We start from the raw sequence: 19828 nt of genomic DNA, 5'->3' as shown, positions 1-19828 counted from the left end.
GTCGGGCTCTGCTGGCAGGGAACAGGGCCAGGAGGAGAGGGAACGGCCTCAGGCTGGGCCAGGGCAGGCTCAGGGTGGATATCCAGGTAATTTTTTTCATGGAAAGGGCTGTGATCCATTGGAACAGGCTGCCCAGGGCAGGGGTGGAGACAGGGCTTGGAGCAACCTGGGATGGTGGAAGGTGTCCCTGCCCACGGCAGGGGGTGGGATGGGAGGATTTTTAAGGTCCCTCTCATCCCAAACCATCCTGGGTTTATGAGTCCACGATCTCCTGATCCCTGTGGAACCCATGAGGCGACGCCGGACAACCCAAGTAAGACCTTGGGATTAGTCAGAACCAAAAAGCTGGAAAAGACTAAAAAAACCCAAAAAGGGATCAGAGAATGTCGAGTGAAGCCAAGCCACAGCACATAAATTATGATAAACCAGGAATGTGTCTGCCACAGTCTGTCCTGGCACCCAAGTGGAGCCCGGGAGAAGCCAAGAGTACATCCCAAAAACACACAGTCCAAACGCAGGGATGCTGCCACTTCCACAAGGGAAGTTCCACACAGCAACACTTCCAACAAAGCCAAATCCAACAGGAAAACCTCCTGGAGAAACCATTTTGCCACAGAAAATTTCATTTCAGTTAAGCCTGTGCGTGAGGGTTGGAGGTCAGGGATTCTCCAGGCAGGCCTCAGCCACCAGAGATCCTCTGGGAATGTTTATTCCTCAGAGATCAGGACACTGCAAACATTTAAAAACTTACTTAAAGGGATTAAAACTTATTCAAAGGTATTAAAACCTTGAGAAATAATTCCTCTGAGAAGGAATCTCCTCCCCTCTCCCCTTCCCAGGGAATGCCTGAATCCATCAAACTCCAGTTATCATTAATTCAAAGATCTGTTGTATTTTGCTGGAATTTTGAACAGCTGGGCACTCTTTTAACACCATCTTTTCCCACATATGTGGCCGGGGGATGAAGGAAGTTGCTCCTTTCTGTTTTCCATGGGTTTAGCCAGGGCTGGGAGCCAATTTCCCTGGAGAGAGCAGATGCAGGGATGGCACAGCTGGTTCTGTGTTTGTTGTGTGGGCTTGTTTCTGTCTCCTCCTCACCTCCGTGTCCTTTGCAATCCCTCCTCCAAGTGCTGAGGCACTTTCCTTGGAGATGGAGACAGATGGGAGAACATACTCAGCTGAGAAAAAGTGAGGAACCTTCTGCTTCCCCCCCCATCCTTTTCCCTGTTCAGCTTGTTTCTCCTGGAACTTTCAGTGGAGAACTGAGCAACACACTGTGTCCAATCCCAGCCCCAGGCTGGAAGAGAAACTGCAGGAAGCATGGGAATCATCCTGTTTTTTCCACACTGGGAAAAGAAGCTTGAAATCACATCAACAGAGGGTGAGAAACACAAGCAGAGCAGCTCATCAAAGCACAGCCAAGGGTGTTTCCAACACTGGGATAGGGAATGCATCCTGCTAAATATGGAGCGGAGTGGAAACGGCTCCAACAGCACATCCTGAAGAATCCTGGAATCGCCGAGGTTGGAAGAGACCTCGGAGATCGGCATCACCCAGCACTAGTGACAGACACTGCGTTGGATCCAGCGCGGGAATCGAGCAGCTCATCAAAGCACAGCCAAGGGTGTTTCCAACACTGGGATAGGGAATGCATCCTGCTAAATATGGAGCGGAGTGGAAACGGCTCCAACAGCACATCCTGAAGAATCCTGGAATCGCCGAGGTTGGAAGAGACCTCGGAGATCGGCATCACCCAGCACTAGTGACAGACACTGCGTTTGATCCAGCACGGGAATCAGCTCCTCCACGCCAAATCCTGGGAGAAGGTGCCCAGGAGAGCTCAGATTTGGGATCCTGGAATGCCAGCACAGCGCAGGGGCACCTCAGCCACCGGAGAAATCCATGGATTTTATCAACTCCAAGGAGCCACCAGGAGCACCTGAGCTCCTCCAGCACCACCAAACCACCGGAGAAATCCATGGATTTTATCAGCTCCAGGGAGCCACCAGCAGCACCTGAGCTCCTCCAGCACCTCCAAACCACCAGAGAAATCCATGGATCTTATCAATTCCCATTCTCCTCAGCAATTCCAAGTAAACACTCTCCAAAATTCCATCTTTCTGAAGCACATTCCATGGAATTCTCTCCTATTTGGCTCCATGATCATAAAACCCAACACGATAATTTGATCATTTCCAACGCCTCCATTAAATTTTGCAGCTTCCAGGAATTCAAGAGTTCCGTTGTTACTCACCAGGCTTAGAAAAATCTCAACTGGATTGTGCCATCTTATTGAACTCCCTGAATTCCACCACGGGAGATTGTTGTGCCATGAAAACTGAGCACGTTTTCAAAAAAAAAGATGGATATTAAAAAGCAAATTCCTGGCAGTGTTTTGCTGCACTGAGGGATAACCAAGAGGAAAAGCAGAGCAAAATTTCCTAATATTTAATTTCTGTTCTGTAGTTTCTTCATCAACAAGGTAACAGGTAATTATTAAATTAACGAAGCTAAATGTGAATTAATTTGGGGAAAAACCCAAAAAAGTCTTAATTAAGAAAAGACAATCAACATCATATTGTAGAAATCCCTTCTTTAAAAGCCCAGCAGGGCCTGAATAAATAAAAACTGAGTAAGTGATTTAGGCTGGATAAGTATTCCCAGGATCCCAGGAGGATCAAAGGGACCTTAAAGCCCTTCCCATTCCCATGGGCAGGGAATATCCCATATCCCACGTGGCTCCAAGCCTGTCCAACCCAGCCTTGAGGAAGTATTTATAATTTTGAGGATTAATCCAGCAAAACAAAGGAATCTGTTTTATAAACTGCAGAGTGCACTTGGGAAGCGCTGAATTTTGGGATCTTCCAAGCTCTTCCTCCTGGGAAGGAGTTTGCTATGGGTGTAAAATGGATGATTTAAAGCTCTTGCTTGGCAAAAATAAGATGGAAGAGGTGTAAAAATCAAAGATATTTTTAAAACTATTCCTTTGGAATCCTCAAGATATGGATGGGGAGAGGGAGAGGAGACTGTGGGCTGTGGAATGGGAATACACTGGGATTTGGCTGGCAGGAGAAAGCCCTGAGGACCATCTTCAAGAGATGCTGTTCCCTCTCCAGTCACTCCAAAGGAAACTCTCCATGCCCAAAATTTTCATGGCTTCTGCCTGCCTTTTTCTCCAAAAAATCCCCCCAAAATGCACCAAGGGATATGAGGGGAATTATCAAAGGAAGAAGGAGCATATGGAATTCTGGGATCTCTGAGGCAAAACTGACAGATGCAAGACAGCAACGAGACTGGCAGATTGTGGTGGAGGAAAATCCCAAAGGCTACCGAGGTTTTGCGCTGTTATTTTATGGGAATGAGGCATTTGGAGATGGGATCCAGGGCTTGGAGCAGGCAGGGATGAGGCTGACACAGGTTCAGAGGTCACTGTGGTGACATGTGGATCGTGGCCAGCGGAAACTGCCTTTCCCTGAGGAAAAGAACCATGTGGATCGTGGAAACACTTGAATCATGGCCTTATTCTTAAAAAAAAAAATCCCTCAGCATTTGCTTTCCTTTTCTTTTCTGGGCAAGATCTGCTGACTGGATATGGGAGCAGCCTGTGGTGACACAGATTCCATCAGCACCAGCAGCAGAAGGGAACTGCCGTGCACGCAGTCCTAAAAGCAGGAGAAGGCCTGGGAATAGGCAATTATTTCAAAGGGAACAAGGAATGAGGGGAGGCAGCAAACTGAAAAGAAGAAAAAGGAGCAGAAGATTCCTCCCACAACGGCGTCGACGGGGTGGAAAATGCTCATTTCCCACCCCAAAGTGAGGAAGTTCCCTGGTTAGGAGGCTGTAAAAGTCAGACATTCCAGAAAATCCAACATGGATTAATTCCCTGGCCTGGCACTGCTGCGTGCTTGGTATTTAGTGCCCGTTTACTCCCGAGGCAACTCCTTTGCTCCCCAGCTCCCACAAAAGGGCACCTTATGTAAGTGGCATTTGGTTGAGCACAGGTGAGGCTGCTCCATGCCCTGCATCCCAATCCCACAGCTCCTCACAGATCCAGGGGCTCAGCGGGACCCCCCTGCCCACGGCACACGTGGAACAAACACCCTCCAGACTCCAAGGAAATGCTGGAGCACAGGGAAATATTTCATTTAAACTGAGAAGGCAGCTGGGCTTGGCGTGTGGTTTGTGCTGAGGGTGTGCTCACACTCAAACATTCTTGGAACCTTTCAAAAGGTGATTTTCTCCATTTCTACAATTGTTTCTTTCTTATCTAAGCTTAAAACTGTTCCAAATCACCTGAGATTAAAAACTTCTAAAAACTGAGTAGAAAACCTTCCCTTTTTTTCCATTTGGAGGGACCCCACCTCCTTCACAAGTTGATCCAAGTTCCATCTCCAAATGAAAGATCCGAATTCTTTTTTCACCAAACAATACAGATGCTCAGTGCTGAGCCTGGCCACATCCTGCTCCCCCCTAATTCCCATCTGGACCATCTCTCCCTCATTTCTCTGGATAGGCTGCTGGGATCAGATGAGCTCCATGACAGATGTTCCAGGGAATTAATGTGAATAACCCTAAACACCAGTGACTCCAAGCAATTAAAATCCCGAAGAACACTCTGGAGCTGCTACAGCTCATAACCAGCTTCAGGTCGTTATTACTGCTTGGATTTAAATAAAAAAAAAACAAAAAAAGCAGGGAATCTGCATGGTTCCAGAATTCTGAAGGAATGGGAAAGTAATGGATAATATTAAAAAATTCACATTACCCAAAGTTTTCTGGTCCAATTCCCACACTCAACTGGTGCATATTTAAGGAGACTTTTGGGATTTAAGAGGTGGATCATGCAAGGCACATCCAGAGGAAATTTAGGAAATGAACCAGTGAGATCCTCATGGATTTTCCTGCATTTTATCTTTTGATGGCTGTTTATGGTTTAAGGAGGATAAGTGACCCTCAGGGGCAGCCCCAATCAGCTGGAATGGCACCCAAATTGACTATTTGGGGTTAGAAAATTGTGGGGAGGGAAAAGAAGAGTCTCAGCCAGGATTCCCTTGGAAAAAAGGTGGAAAGGAGGGAGATCTGTAGCCAGCAAAAACTGTCTCAAAGCCTTTGCCAGGATTTAACTCCAAGAGTGCCCTGCGCCAATCGCCCTGTGCTGAGAGAGTGACGGAAAAAACGCGTCCTGAAGGCTCTCAGATGAATTCCTGGGCTCTGAAACGAATTCCTGGGCTCTGAAATGTGTTCTGAGATGGATTCATGGGTCCTGAGATGAATTCATGGGCTCAGAAATGAGTCCTGAAATGAATTCATGGGTCCTGAAATGAATTCCTGGGTTTGAAATGAATTCATAGGCTCTGAAAGGAATTCATGGGTCCTGAAATGTGTTCCAAGATGAATTCACGGGCTCTGAAATGAATTCACGGGCTCTGAAATGAATTGCTGAGTTCTGGAATTATTTCATCGGTTCTGAAATGCACTGATGGGCTCTGAAATGAATTCCCAGGTCCTGCAACGAATTCCCGGGCTCTCACACACAACCACACCGCGCCTGGGAAAGTTGCCGGCTGCTGCCTTTGTTCCCGGGAATAAAGGGCTGGATTTCTCCGGCTCTCAGGAATACAGGGCTGGATTTCTCCCGGAGAACAGCGGCTGAATGACAACGGTCAGGCCCTGCATTAAACATCCCCTGGCTGCCTCTCTGCTCTATTCACTGCCAGGAGAACCCGTGAGCGACCCGCGGCTCGTCCTCCCCAGTTCAAACCACAGCTACACTGGTGTTAAACCCAGTTTAAACGCAGGTGACGCCCGGGAGACCTTACCAAGTGTGTGCCACCGTGAAGCGACGGCGCTGGCGGATGCTTTTATTCACCAGCAACTTTCTGAAAAAGCAGGGAGAGTTCCTGGGCGAGCTGCGAGGAGAAATCTTTGGCGACGTGGGTCTGTTCCCGGGCAGCTTGGGCAGCTCCAGCTCCAGGTGCATCTGCTCTTTGAAAGTCCTGATGTAAACCTCGGCCTCGGGAGTGGCGAGTTCCCGGGAAGGCTCCCTGGCCGTCATCGCTGCGGCGCTGGGCGAGCTGCGAGCGCTCAGGGCTCGCCACGGGAGCGCATCCCCCGAGCCCCGCTCATTCACCGGGCTGCGCTCCGAAGGCAAAGCCCGCCTGGAGCGGCATAAGCGGCAGGGTGATCCGGCAGCGCTGCCGCCAAGCCCCGCTCAGCCCGGCTTTCCTGGGAGGATGCTCCCGGTGCTGTTGTGTCAGCGCTGGCGGGGCCGCTCATGCAAAATTCATCACTCCAGCATCCCGCCCTCCCCGAGCGGGAGAAGCGCGGCGCTGTCAGGAAGGCGCTCCGGGAACCGCGCAGCCTGCGCGCCCCGCTGCGCCCGAGCCTTCCATTGAGAATTAGTTTTGCCCGCACCGCCGTGGCTCCACCCGAGCCGCGCTCATTGGCTCGGGGTTATTGTGACAGCCGGACTCTGTCCTGCCCTGCGGGGAGCGGGCAGCACTCCCAGGGAATTTTAAGGACCTGTCCAACGTCCCGACGTTGCTCTCGGGCACACCCGGAGAGATCCCCGGCTCTGGGAGAGATGGGAGAGCGCTAGGAGTGGAGAAAAAGGCTAAAAGGGAACAGAAACAAAGGCAAAGAGTACTGTTCTGCGGGAACAAAGCATGCAGGAATTCCTGCTCCGTGGACAGGCTCCACTGTCCTGGGATGCAGAGCCGAAGGGTCAAACCACTGCCAGATCAAAGGATGGGGAGCTGGCGAAGTTAATGCCAATCCATTTAGGATTCTATGTGTCTAAAACAAAAAACCCCAGGAATTTTAGCTCTGGATGTAAACACAACAAAAGCAAGTTCTACTCTTCCAAGAATAAAAAGCAACATTCAGGGAAAGAAGTCAAAGACCAGAAGCTGAGTGTAAGAGCACAATAAATCCCTGAGGGAGGGGCAGAGCACCTTTTAAACTGGTCAAAAATAGGTGATGAAAAATTCAAATACAAGAAATCTTTTCGAAGCAGGAGGAGACAGGGAGAGCATGTGGGGAAAGTGCTCTGATTGCACAGTGCAGGCATCAATTCCACAGCAAATCCCTGTCCATTCCAGTGGGTTTTCCCTCAAATATCCCAATACACTTGACAGGAACACCAGCCTGCCCTCCTCAGCTTCCAGCAAAGCTTTATCGCAAAAAATTCAAATACAAGAAATCTTTTCGAAGCAGGAGGAGACAGGGAGAGCATGTGGGGAAAGTGCTCTGATTGCACAGTGCAGGCATCAATTCCACAGCAAATCCCTGTCCATTCCAGTGGGTTTTCCCTCAAATATCCCAAAACACTTGACAGGAACACCAGCCTGCCTTCCTCAGCTTCCAGCAAAGCTTTATCGCCGAGAACTTCCCTATAGAGGAGCTCCCAGACATCCCACCCAACCTGCCCTATTCACCATTCCCAGGTATTACAAACCCAAATAAACCAAAATATCTGCCCAAGCCTCACTCAAGGGCAGTGGAACTGCAGTGGGATTCAATCCTGACAGGTTCAGGCAGCAGCAAAACGGGAATATTGGATGCTTTAGGAATTATGACGTGGTCGGCTGGGATCTGTTACTGACACGCAGGGAGAGACAAAGGGAAGCTTGGGAGCTGAAGGAGGAATCAAACCCACACAAATGTTTTGAAGCTGGAATTCCCAACAGAAATAAAACCTGGAATTCCTAACAGAAATAACAAATGAACTTTCTAACTCTGATGGGATATTGGAGAGGGTTTCTGAGGATACACTTGCCTTTTCCTAAAGCTTTTCCAAGGGCAGGGGGACAGAGGGAAGTCACCCTTGAAGAGCACTAAAGGTATTTTCCAATGTGTCCATTAAGGGAGTGCTTCCCATCACCTGGACATCCATCAGCTGGTAATGAACTGGCAGCCCCACAGCCTGGACGAGGTCCTGTGGTGAGATGGGCACAGAAATGCCAGCAAATGGAGCTGATGAGAAGGGAGAAGGAGCCTGGGGGAGGAGGAAAGGCTCCATTCCCTTGGGAAAGCAGAAGGAGTGGGAATACCAAGCGCCACCCACCCAGGGAGCCGGAATGCAGGGGTTTCTCCAAGCTGAGGTTGCTTGGAGCACTTTGAAGGCTGACCCTGAGCAGAGGAGGTTCCTTTTTTCCAACATCACACAGCTCCTGGTGCCAATGGATCCACATTTCCCCGACAAAATTCCCTGGGAAAGGTCCTAGCACAGCTCTCTGGTGCTCCAGCTCCCACCCTCACGCTGCCAACTCCTGGTGTTCCACACACACAGGACCAACCCTGCAGCCAACAGCTCCGTATTCTCCATGGATTTACAGCCTGGAATTCTGGCCAGACACGCTGCTTTACTCCAGGATGAGCCAAGAGGAGGTGAGAACCAGACACTGGAGCTGACTGGCAGGAAAGCCTGGGATGTGAAAATCCTGGCAGGAACTCCCACAAAGGAATTTTGCTGTGTTTGCTGAGGTTACCTCCAGCAACAGGAGAGATGGCAGATGTTCCCTGAACACCCCAGGAACACCTGGGACTGGAATACCCTGTCCATCAGCACAGATTATTGTCTGCAGTCCAAGATAACAGTTCCATCAGAAAAGGGATCAGAAATATGAAGGAATTGTTGAGGAGGAGGAAAAGATAATTGAAGGGAAGTGTCTGGCAGGAAAATGGGACCACTTGGAAGAAACAGGACAAGCAAGGAAACTTTCAGCAGTGTAAGTGCACTTGGGTGAGATTCCATCCACGCTTCCAAACTCCCTGAAGAGTCTGGAAGTGCTGGAAGTTTTAATATATTTGATTAAAATAAGTGATAGGGTGGGAAACAACATTTCCAAGCCCGCAACTCCTCAACAAAAGCTGATCTGGAGTGTGCTGAGAGCAATTGCTAAGCAACTAGAACACATCTTTTTTTTCTTTAGCAGCACCATTATTTACCTGTTCCCAAGTCCTGATAGCCAGGATGGAATAAAACCCCAGGGAAAAGGGAATTGTGAAGTGTCCTACACGCTCCAGTAGCAAAGGAAAAGCTTTTAGTTGACTTTTCACAGCACTTTCAGCCAGGGGCACAGTAATTGGCCAGAGCACATTTAGATAAGAACATTCAGAAACTCCGCTCTGTTGCTCCAGTCATTATTCCATCCATCCCAAAGGCATCCCAAAAAGATGAATCCCGCCAACCCCACTGCAAATTAATTACAGAAATCATTTAAGAAATTATTTCAAGGGATTGTGCTTTGCTGGTGCTGCTCGGACTTCTTTTTCCAAGCAAGGAAACCCAGGGAAAAGATTTTTAATGAAGTACAAAGTCTCCTGTCCAGAAATCCTGCCTGGTAGAATTCCCTCTTTACCAGGAAAAATAAAATCCTTATCAAACTTTGAAATAATTTGAAAATTAAGATTATTTTTTATAAAATATATACCACAGATTCTCTCTGGGTGTTTTAATTGCTGTTCAGTAATTTGTTGTTTAATCCATGCAATATCCATGTGCTCCTGGAGCAACAGGGGCTGTTCCTCGGTTAGTTCTGGAAGGGCTTGGAAGGTCCCTCACCCACATCAGATTCCTTGGCTTAAATCAGGCACAGGATTGGAAGGCCAGGAGAGATGGACAATTCCAGAACATTTACTGAAGCTGAGGATGCACAAAGGAAGGATTCAAACCCTTAAAATCCCTTCTAGACTAAAATTAGACCACATTTGATGGGAAATAAAACCATTATTGGGCCAGGACTTTATGGAATTTCACTGCACTGTCCCTACTTAATGTGGATTTCTGCCAAATGGGTTGGGAAAGGATCCACGATGGATTTCCAGGAGAGAAACTCCAGGAGCCAATCAGCTCCATTAGCTCTGGGAGAGATGAACGTGAGCCTAAAGAGGAGGCAGGGAAATCAGCCAAAGCACGTTCCCGTTAGGAAATAAAAGGAAAAGAGGAATGTCTGGCTTTGGGAAGGGGTGGAAGAACAAGATTTTGAGGAAAAAGGGAAAAGCAAACTAAGCTAAGGCAGGAAAAAATGACAACTTTGTCTTGGACTAAACCAACACAGCAACTGGAGAGAAAGAAGAGGGAATGAGAAGGAATGAGAGAGTGGAGAACATGGGAACAGTGATTTGTACTGGAAAATAACTCAGTGCCACAGACGGCAGCAGAGGACGGAATAAATGAGCGGTGGAAATGTCACAGGACTGACAGGGATGTGATCCTCAGCTCAGCCCCTGAGGCGGCAGCTGGAAGTGCCAGGATGAGCCAGCACCGGGAATAAATCACAGCAACCCCGGGAATAGGAGACAGGCAGAGATGTGAGGGGGGAAGAAAAAGAATCAAGGAGAGAAATGTCTGCAGGGAGACAAGGAGAACATCAATGAACTGGAAGCTGGAGAAGGGAAGCAGCCAGGAAAGGGATGCCAGGGAATGGGGCTTTAATGGGGAACTGGAAGTGGATGAAAATGTAAATATAGGGAATAACAGGCAAGGCTTGGAGTGCGAGCAGTGGCTGGGAGGAGAGAGCTGAGAGGGGGCAGCGATGTGGAAAGGAGAGCTGGGAGCAGCACTGCGAAAAGCGGGAGAACATTCCAAGGAAATGCAAAGCTGGAGGGAAGGATGTGCTTGTGGCACAGAACTGAAACCCCTGCAGGGATGGAGCAGCTCTGGAGACACAACAGGAGTGGAGGAAATGGAAAAGAAAGGAGAGCAGCACGGAAGGGACTGACACAAGAGAAAATGATACAAAATAAATTCATTTTTCCCTTATTTCCCTTCTGTCACATCCAAGAGATGCCCTGTGTCCATCACACTGGTGACTGCCACTAATTCCATCAGAGACAGATCAGTCCTAGTTAATTCCACTCCATCCTAGTCCCAATTTTACTTTAGCTCCCTCAGAGTAGCAGCAAACCTACTGCTAGGCTCGACTTAAACACAAGACTGGCATTTTAACCACCACACCGAACTGTGATTTCACCTGAAAAACAGGAATTCACCACTGGAATTTGAGCTGCACTGGATCAGCCACATCCCCCTGCAAGGCAGGAAAGCAAAGTCCCCCTTCCAGAACACACAAACCAATCCCAGGGTTTAACAGGAATAAAAAGGGAACAGGAGAGAAACACCTGGGAGCATCATCTCCTCATCTGTGATAAGGGGCTGAGGATGTTTCCCAGAGATAATGTGGATGTCCCATCCCTGCGAGTGTCCAAGGCCAGGCTGGACAGGGCTTGGAGCAACCTGGGATAGTGGGAGGTGTCCCTGCCTATGGCACGAGATGAGAAGATCCTTAAAATCCCTTCCAACCCAAACGAGTCTGGGATTCTGTACAATAAAATCTTCAACGCTCCCTTCATAATCTCTTTTTAACAGAAGGCTGAGCAAATCCCAGGAAAATCTTTCCAGCCCAAAAGCAGAAGGTTTCACAGTGCTCAGCTGGTTAATTTTTAAGGAAAAAACTCCCCAAAACCACCTGCCTTTGCACCTGCTGCCTCCCAGGCTGAGCTCCTGAAGGATGGCTCCATGACAGGAAACTCGAAATTACATGTTTAGGATTTTCCTCCTCCTTGCCTGAAAGTTTCCTGCTGCATGAGAAGCAGGAATCCATCCCTAATTACAGGTTTATGCGACAAATTCCCCACATTTGAGAGGCAAAAAAAATTAATAACAATCCACTGTTTTTAGATTCCTGTTGGGAGATAAAGTTTTTCTGTATTTAATAATTTAAAATGACACACTTTGGATCTCCATTCCCACAGATGATGGGGAGTGTTTGGGAAGGCAGCCTCTCCTTATGATTCCGTAGCTTTTCCAGTATTAAAACACCCAGTATCTCAACAAGGCCAAGAGGACCCAGAATATTTCTCAGATCAGTCCCAAAAAATCAATTCCATCTTTAGGAAACATTCCCTGGGAGCTGGGAGTGGCTGGGTGCTCATCTGCTCACCCTGAATTAATTCCCTACGTCAGCCAGGCCTGGTTCTGTTTGAGCTGAGCTTTACAAGGCATTCCCTGGCACAGGAAAATTATCTGCATTCAGAACATGCACGAAGGAGTTGGGAATAACATCAAACCTGGAGCTTTTCCCTTTCCAGTTGTCCTAAACTGGATTTGGAACAGTTTTTTCCATATTAAATCCCCCACAAAACACAATTTATCTGCCACAAATTACCATTTCTTACCACACTGCAATGCCCCCTCTTTCTTACAGGTATTTCTGCTGTTCCCTCCTAGTGACTGAGAATAAATTGATATTTACAAATTCATTATAAATTTATATCATTTTTACTTTTATCATCAAATTACATAAGCCACCAGGGCGTGACGTAAGAAGGGAATTTGCTTAGCAACTTGGGATTGTGCCTGATTTATTCCCAGAGAACACTGAAATGCCTTCTATATATCCAGAGTGAGTAATCCCATATGGCAGAGCAATCTGTATTAATTGTGATTATTTCCTCATTTCACAGCTATAGATTCATCTATTGCAAGTTAAGTAGAGGAGGAGATATTTGTAATATATTACCCAAAAAATTCAATTTATTCCTCACGGCCAGAGACCTCTGGGGTGACTCCAGAGAAAGGAGAAGCCAATGGAAAAAATTCTGAAAATTTGATACATGCTGATGAGAAAAGGCTTTGTTCTAATGCAGAGATGGAGCAGGGAAAATTCCTTTATGGAAAGGATTTTCCAGCCCAGGGCAGTGGTGGAGTCTCCTTTCCTGGAGGAATTTAAAATCCATGTGGATGTGGCCCTTGGGGACACGGATCAGTGGTGGCCTTGGGGAATGGGTGGATTTGATAACCTCAGCAGCTTTTCCAACCTAAACAATTCCATGATTTTTTAATACAATGACAAACACAAAAAAACCCCAAGTATTGCTCTGCCATTTCTTGGTACTCCCAAACAATCCCATGGATCTAATCCAGGCACCCACTTTGCCAGGCCATTTTTGCATCCTGCCATGGATTCCCATGGAAAACTGCCCCAAAAAAGGGACAAAAAGGAATGTTTAGCCTTGGAGCACCCTCCTCTGCCTTGCCACAAAATGACTGAAATCATCTTCACGAGCCAACAGATTTCTCTGATATTGGTCTCACAATGGCTGAGGAACAGAAAATTCCACCAGTAATCCAAGGTTTTGTATTTTCCTCCTGCTTTTCCAGCCTCTCAGTTGATGGACAGGATATAATTCCAGTTTCATTCCAGTTATTTTGATTTCTTTGTGTCTCAGATCATCACCCCCTTCTCAGCTCCCTTGGATTAACCAGGATCAGGTTTATAAGGTGGATTTATTTATAGTTATTTTTCCCTAAGGAATTCCAGGCAAAATTCCCTGTTCAACAACTCCAGCTTTGCCAGTGCCTCATGTTTGGGAGCTGGGAAAGAATGGGATTTGCTCAGTTGTCAGAATTCCCAGAAAGCTTTGTCCATTATGGCTTAATTAAAGGAATAAATCCACAGCCAAAAATCCTCGAGAGCAGCTCGGGGCCACTGCCAATAAAAACAGGGTCAGGGAGGAGGTGGCTGTGGCCTGTCCAAGGACATAAAAAATTCCATGATTTTTTAATGGATAAGAAGTCTCCAGTGATGGGTCAAAAGCCTCTGGATCTGCAGTCGGGGTGAGAACGTGGCTGAGGCACCAGCGCAGGATGATCCCACATTCCCAATCCTCTGCTTCATTCCAGTGACATTCCCAGTGTTATCCAGGCCTCTGTTCAAAATATTCCAGCAGGGAACTGCCACAAAAAGTCTGGAAATATTCCAGACATGGGTACTGAAAGCACACAAGGAAAGGTCCAAAGGCATCGGAGCCCTCCCCAGGGCCAGCTGGAGATGGACCACGAGGAATTTGGGAAACTGAGGGAGCAACTTGGCCACAAGTGTTTAAAACCAGGATTTATAAGTGGATTTTGGTGAATTTTACTTGGGAAATCACAAAATCATGGAATCACAGAATCATTAAGGTTGGAAAAGACCTTTAGGATCAGCAAATCCAACCCTCAAGCAGCAGCACCTCCATGTCCACCAGTGACCGTGTCCCCAGCTGCCACATCCATGTGCTTTGGAACACTTCCAGGGATGCTCACTCCAGCCCTTCCATGGACAGCCTGTCCCAGTGCTTTGCACCCCACTGCAGGAATTTTTCCCCAATATCCAATCTAAACCTCCCCTGGCACAACCTGAGGCCGTTTCAGCTCATCCTATCCCTTGTTCCTGGGAGGAATGAGAAAATCCGTGTGTGATAAACTCCAGGCATTCAAACTTCCCAAATGACAACACCCAGGAGAGGCAGAGGGGCTGTCAAATGGACATGGAATGATGCTGGAAGGCAGAGGGAGGAGCAACCTCAATATATTCCCTAAGTCCTTGTCAAACAATGTTGGACTCCATGGGTTTCTCCTCTATGGCAGTGTGAGGGAGGAGAGGACAGGTGATGGTGTGCAGGCCAAAAACTGCACAAAAATAACGAAAAACTGAACCAAACCAGCCAAAAACTGAATGAAACCAACCTAAAACTGAACTAAATCAACCAAAAACTGGACAAAACCAACCAAAAACTGAACTAAATCAACCTAAAACTGGACAAAACCAATGAAAAACTGAACAAAACCAACCTAAAACTGAAGAAAACCAACCAAAAACTGAACTAAACTGACCAAATCCTGAACAAAAACAACCAAAAACTGAATGAAACCAACCAAAAACTGAACTAAATCAACCTAAAACTGAAGAAAACTGAGGAAAAACTGACCTAAACCAACCAAAATTGAACAATATGAACAAATTGAAAATTGTTCAATCCAATATTGAACAAAGCCAACCAAAAATTGAAGGGAAAGAATCAAATCCTGAACTAAACCAACCAAAAACGGAACGGAAAGAATCAAATCCTGACCAAAGCCAACCAAAACCTGAAGGAAAAGAATCAAATCCTGACCAAAGCCAACCAAAACCTGAAGGAAAAGAATCAAATCCTGAACAAAACCAACCAAAACTGAAGGGAAAGTATCAAATCCTGAACAAAACCAACCAAAAATGGAACTGAAAGAATCAAATCCTGAACAAAACCAACCAAAAATGGAACTGAAAGAATCAAATCCTGACCAAAGCCAACCAAAACCTGAAGGAAAAGAATCAAATCCTGACCAAAGCCAACCAAAAACTGAAGGAAAAGAATCAAATCCTGACCAAAGCCAACCAAAACCTGAAGGAAAAGAATCAAATCCTGACCAAAGCCAACCAAAACTGAACGAGAGCCATCTAATCATGGAGTCATGGAACAGTTGGGGTCGGGAGGGCCCTCAAAGCTCAGCTCGCTCCGAATCCTCGGCCTTGGACACTCCCCAGGCTTGAATGTCCTGGATCAGCTGAGACCCAGCAGGTTCTGCAGGTAAAAACAAACTGGGTTTGCTCTTTCCTTTGAGATGAGTTATCATTAGTCAGAGAATTCTGTCAAACTCGTGTCTGATTCAGCTTTTCCATCAAGTCTATTTCCATAATTTTCATTTATTTTCTCTTCGAGCGAGGGTGAAGTTTGAAGAAAATATTTCAGAAGCTTCGTTGTCTTCTGCTGATTAACAGTGACTCATTCCTTCCCGTTCCACACACACCCCGAGCTGTCTTTTTGCACTCAGGGTTGAGGTGTATAATTAAAACTGAAGCATTAAAAGCCTTTTTTGGTGTGTGCCTCTGTTTTCTACCACTTTTATCTCCAGGCAAATCGTGCAGCTCCGAACTTCAGGCTGATCCTTAATAAAATTATTGGGATCACCTTGCAATTCACACAAAAAGGGGGTGTTGTGTTTGGAGCATTTAGAGTAAAATTCAATGAATTTAATAAATGTAAATGGATTAAAAGATTAGGTGGCAACAACAAAATAGAAGTTGTGGCCAAAAAGTGATTTCGAAATAATGATAATTTTAATTCATGACCTATGATTAATCCATCTTAAAATCCCTCAGTGCAACTACACCTGGTATTAATCATAGGTATTTTATTTAGGCCTCCAAGGAAACATAAAGTTTTTGGAAGCTGCAAGAGCTCCAGAAACGGATGGCACCAGCCAAAATCTAAATATAGGCAGACAAAACACTTCTCTGGGTATTTTTAGCTGGGAATTAACTGCAGAGCTAAGTCAGAGTCATCACCTTTTTTCCCAGGTTTTTTTGGGATAGGTTGGCATTTGGACTGACACAGCAGCAGTGACCACTGGATATTCAGGGTGCAGACGGGTTTTTCTGGATATAAAGGATTTTTGGGGTTTATTTTTATAAAAGAACTCCAGGATTTGAGGTGGGATGTCAGATGTGACCCCCCCAAACCCCTGTGAGTGCCACGCACCACCATGGCTTGGGTTCATTGCTCTGACTGAGCCTCTGTTCCATGTGGGAGTAACCCCATCCCAAGCAGTGCAGGAGATGGGATATTCCCTGTGGGAACACTTCACAACATTGGGAATAACCCCAGCCCAAGCAGTGCAGGAGATGGGATATTCCCTGTGGGAACACTTCACAGTGTGAGGAAACAACAAATTTTGGAGAAGTCGTTTCCCTAAATTCTCCATCACCATTTCCTCCTCCAGATCTCTGTGAGGTGTTAAAATGGCAGCAACAAGGATGAAAAATCCAAGGAATTGCCTCTTCCCACACCAAACCAGGCCCCTGCTTCCCACTTTGGGCTTTTCAAACGGATTCCAGCTTTGGTGCCCACCTGTAATTTTTATGATCCACCTGCAGACAACCCAGGGACTCTCATCTCCCAGCAACATTCCCAGCTTTTCCCACTGGCCTGAGGGATCCCAGCACTCCAAGCTCCCACCAAATCCAGATTCCATTCCCAGGAACAAGCCCTGAACAGACCAGGAAATATTTGCACCGACTGAAAACAAAATCCCAGAGCAGACAAAATCCTTCAGGGCTGTTCCCAGATTCCTCCAAGACATCTTTGATATTGTTGGGAAACATAGGAAAAACCCCAGGAATTCTGAGTTTCAGGATTAGGTTTCCACAGACATTTCCCAGAAACAGCAAGGAGTAATTAAAACCTCTTTTCCCTGTGGATTATGGGATGTTCTGAGAAGCACCACTGACCTCCTTTTCCAAGGGAAGGAAATGCCCCCCAGAAACACGGAGCAGGCTTTGGAAATCCAGGAAGGATGTTCAAGCAGAATAATTGACCCTGCTCATTAGCACGAAAACTGACGGGATTTATGGAAATTATCCATATTTTGAACCAGTTGATGTCCATCCTGTGATTTAAATCATTTTAAATAGCGGTATAAAAATTAAAACCCCATTTTAAAGTCTTTTTTCCTTCAGGTTTTTGATTTTTCACACCACATGGGAAGCCAGCTCATCAATTTTTTTTCCTATTCCAAGCTTGCAGCACATTCCTTCAGTTCTCATCTACGGGAATTTGAAATTAACTACAAAATAAGACTTCACTTTCTCAAGGTATTATCCCAAGGTCTGGAACAACATTGAAAAAACAAAACAAAATTTAAAAAAAACTCCTCACACTTCTCCAAAACATCATTTCCTTCTGAATTTCTGGGATTCATCTTACAATTCCTGTTAAAGTTTCCTAAACATTTCCTTTCATCCACAGGATTTACAGACATGGAAGGAGCATCTGCTTGGTTTCCCAGCCTGATTCCAGCTTTATTATCCTTAATTCTCCATGCAAATCTCATCCCCTTTATCATTCTAACTCTCCTTATCTAGCCCTCAATTAATCCCCACTTATCTATCCCTCAATTAATTCCCATTGTATCAATCCCTCAATTAATTCCCAACAGCTTCACAGGGACTTCACAGACGAGACAGCTCTGGCTGAAGCCAGAATTCCCAAGGAAGGTTTGGAGTCACTCAGTGCCCAAAATTATCCCGAATTTCAGTTTTATTTAGCTTTTCACACTGTTTTTAATTTGCTGCCCACCACCACCATCTGGAGAACAACGGGAGTACTACAGGAGTAGAGACTGAGTAGATTTATCCCAGTTCCAGGAAGGTTTCCAGGTGGATGCGGGGAATAGGATCAATCCCTTCATATTTTCCTTTTAGATTCTCATCCCCAGGCTCCACAATAAAATTATTCCAGAAGAAACAGCCCATAAATGAGGGGTAACAAGGCAGCAAGTCCATATTTTAATAAGGCATTTAATGCCATATCCTAAGTATTTACCAGACCCACTAAATCCTAAAAAAGTGCATATATTTAATATTAAACCAGATCAGCTCCTCATGGAATTCCTAAAGCCTTGATTTCCTCATGCTTTGGGATTCACCATAAATCCCATTTTTGTTTCAACATCAAGATCTGCTGCAACCCTTCAAAATATCAACATATCCCCACGCACCTGAGGGAAACCTGGAGAAATGGTGGGAATGAGCTGCCAAATCCAACCCAGGAGATGCTAAGGATCAAAAAAATTGGGAAGAGAACTCTTTTGGATGCTCCAAGTGCAGCTACAAATTTATTCTTCACACCCCAGCTCTTCCCTCCTGCCTGGATTTCTTATCACAAAGCTGGAGTTATAAAATATGGAGCAGGATGGGGGAAACATTGGAACAACTTGGATGAAAATAGGGACAAAAATTGTGGAAAAGCAGCTTCCAAGATTTCCCCACTCAGATCGTCACCTGAGGATCTCTATCCCATATCCCTCCTGCCTTGCAGCACCCATAAAAGCTGTTTTGTGTGACTATTCCCTTCCTTTTCCACACAAAATATTATTACATCACAGCTGGTTTGGAATTATTGCTTTGGGATCAGCCTCCCTTTTTTTTTTTGGCTGGTTTCCAGCAGCTGTCTCCAGAAACATTTTCCATGTTTTATCCACTATTTTTTTTCCTTCAAATCCTCAATTAATTTGGTTTTTGGCCATTAATAAGCACTGAGTTTGCAGTTTTGTTGGACTTCTATCCCATATCCAGGATCATCTCCAACTTTCCATGACTCCACAGCTGAGCTCCCTGAGAGGATGGGCAGGCCCTGAGTCACTGGGAATTCTGTAGGGAAGAACTGCCTGGAATGGGGTAGAGCTCAGTGCTAACCTGGTCCAGAACTCCTCAACGCCTAAAATTTAAATAAAAAATGGGAATGTTCAGGCCAGTTATTGTAGGATCAGCCAGTGTAAGTGGTCAGGGAGGTGAAGATTGGGATTAAATAAAAAATGGGAATGTTCAGGCCAGTTCTTGTAGGATCAGCCAGTGTAAGTGGTCAGGGAGGTGAAGATTGGGATTAAATAAAAAATGGGAATGTTCAGGCCAGTCCTTGTAGGATCAGCCAGTGTAAGTGGTCAGGGAGGTGAGGAGGATGCAGAAACAGGAGCTGGGACAGTGCTGCATCCCAGTCACACCAGCAACTCCCAGTTCCTATGGAAAACTGGGAATCTTACAGCACTACAGAACAGCAACAACCTGAGCAGTGTTGTCAGGGCTCCCTGGGATCGGCACACACCGTTCCAGGAAAATCCCCATCCATGGATTGCGCTGAAACGGAAAAGAGGAGCAGCGGTGCCCTCTTGTGTTCCAGGGAAACTGCTGCTAAATCCACGGCGTTTCTCCCAAACCATGGACAGAGGCACATTCCAAGCTCTGAGCGAATCCATCCTTCCAAGTCACCCTATGGAAAGGCTCCCGCTGGCCTGGCAGTCGGGAATACAAATTCCTGCCCCACAAAAGGGAACATTTGCACAATGCTACAGAGGTGAACCAACCCTTTTATTGCCAGAATTCCCAATCCATCTAAAATTAGGGAACTCATGGCTCCATTTATCCCAGCAATTAAATCACAAAACCTGGACAAAAGCTCCTGCAATTCC

At 46.2% G+C, this 19828-nt stretch overlaps 1 protein-coding gene across 2 annotated transcripts in view; it reads right to left on the bottom strand.

Moving 5' to 3' along the window:
- Positions 1-19828, bottom strand: part of LOC108448320 (cAMP-specific 3',5'-cyclic phosphodiesterase 4B-like) — a 108937-nt gene that overhangs the window by 81196 nt on the left and 7913 nt on the right. The window contains exon 1 of one of the 2 annotated variants that reach the window (XM_017740851.1): positions 5820-6400. The exons of the other annotated variant lie outside the window; for it this stretch is intronic. Within the exon in view, the coding sequence (XP_017596340.1) occupies positions 5820-6055 (236 nt within the window). The 5' untranslated portion in view covers positions 6056-6400. Of the gene's footprint in view, positions 1-5819; positions 6401-19828 lie in introns of those variants that run through there. 2 annotated transcript variants of the gene reach the window in all.

The sequence above is a fragment of the Corvus brachyrhynchos genome, unplaced genomic scaffold (genome assembly GCF_000691975.1).
Source record: "Corvus brachyrhynchos isolate BGI_N302 unplaced genomic scaffold, ASM69197v1 scaffold280, whole genome shotgun sequence".
NCBI lineage: Eukaryota > Metazoa > Chordata > Aves > Passeriformes > Corvidae > Corvus > Corvus brachyrhynchos.
The sequence above is the reverse complement of the archived record's forward strand: the minus strand, read 5'-3'. Positions and strand labels throughout refer to the sequence as shown.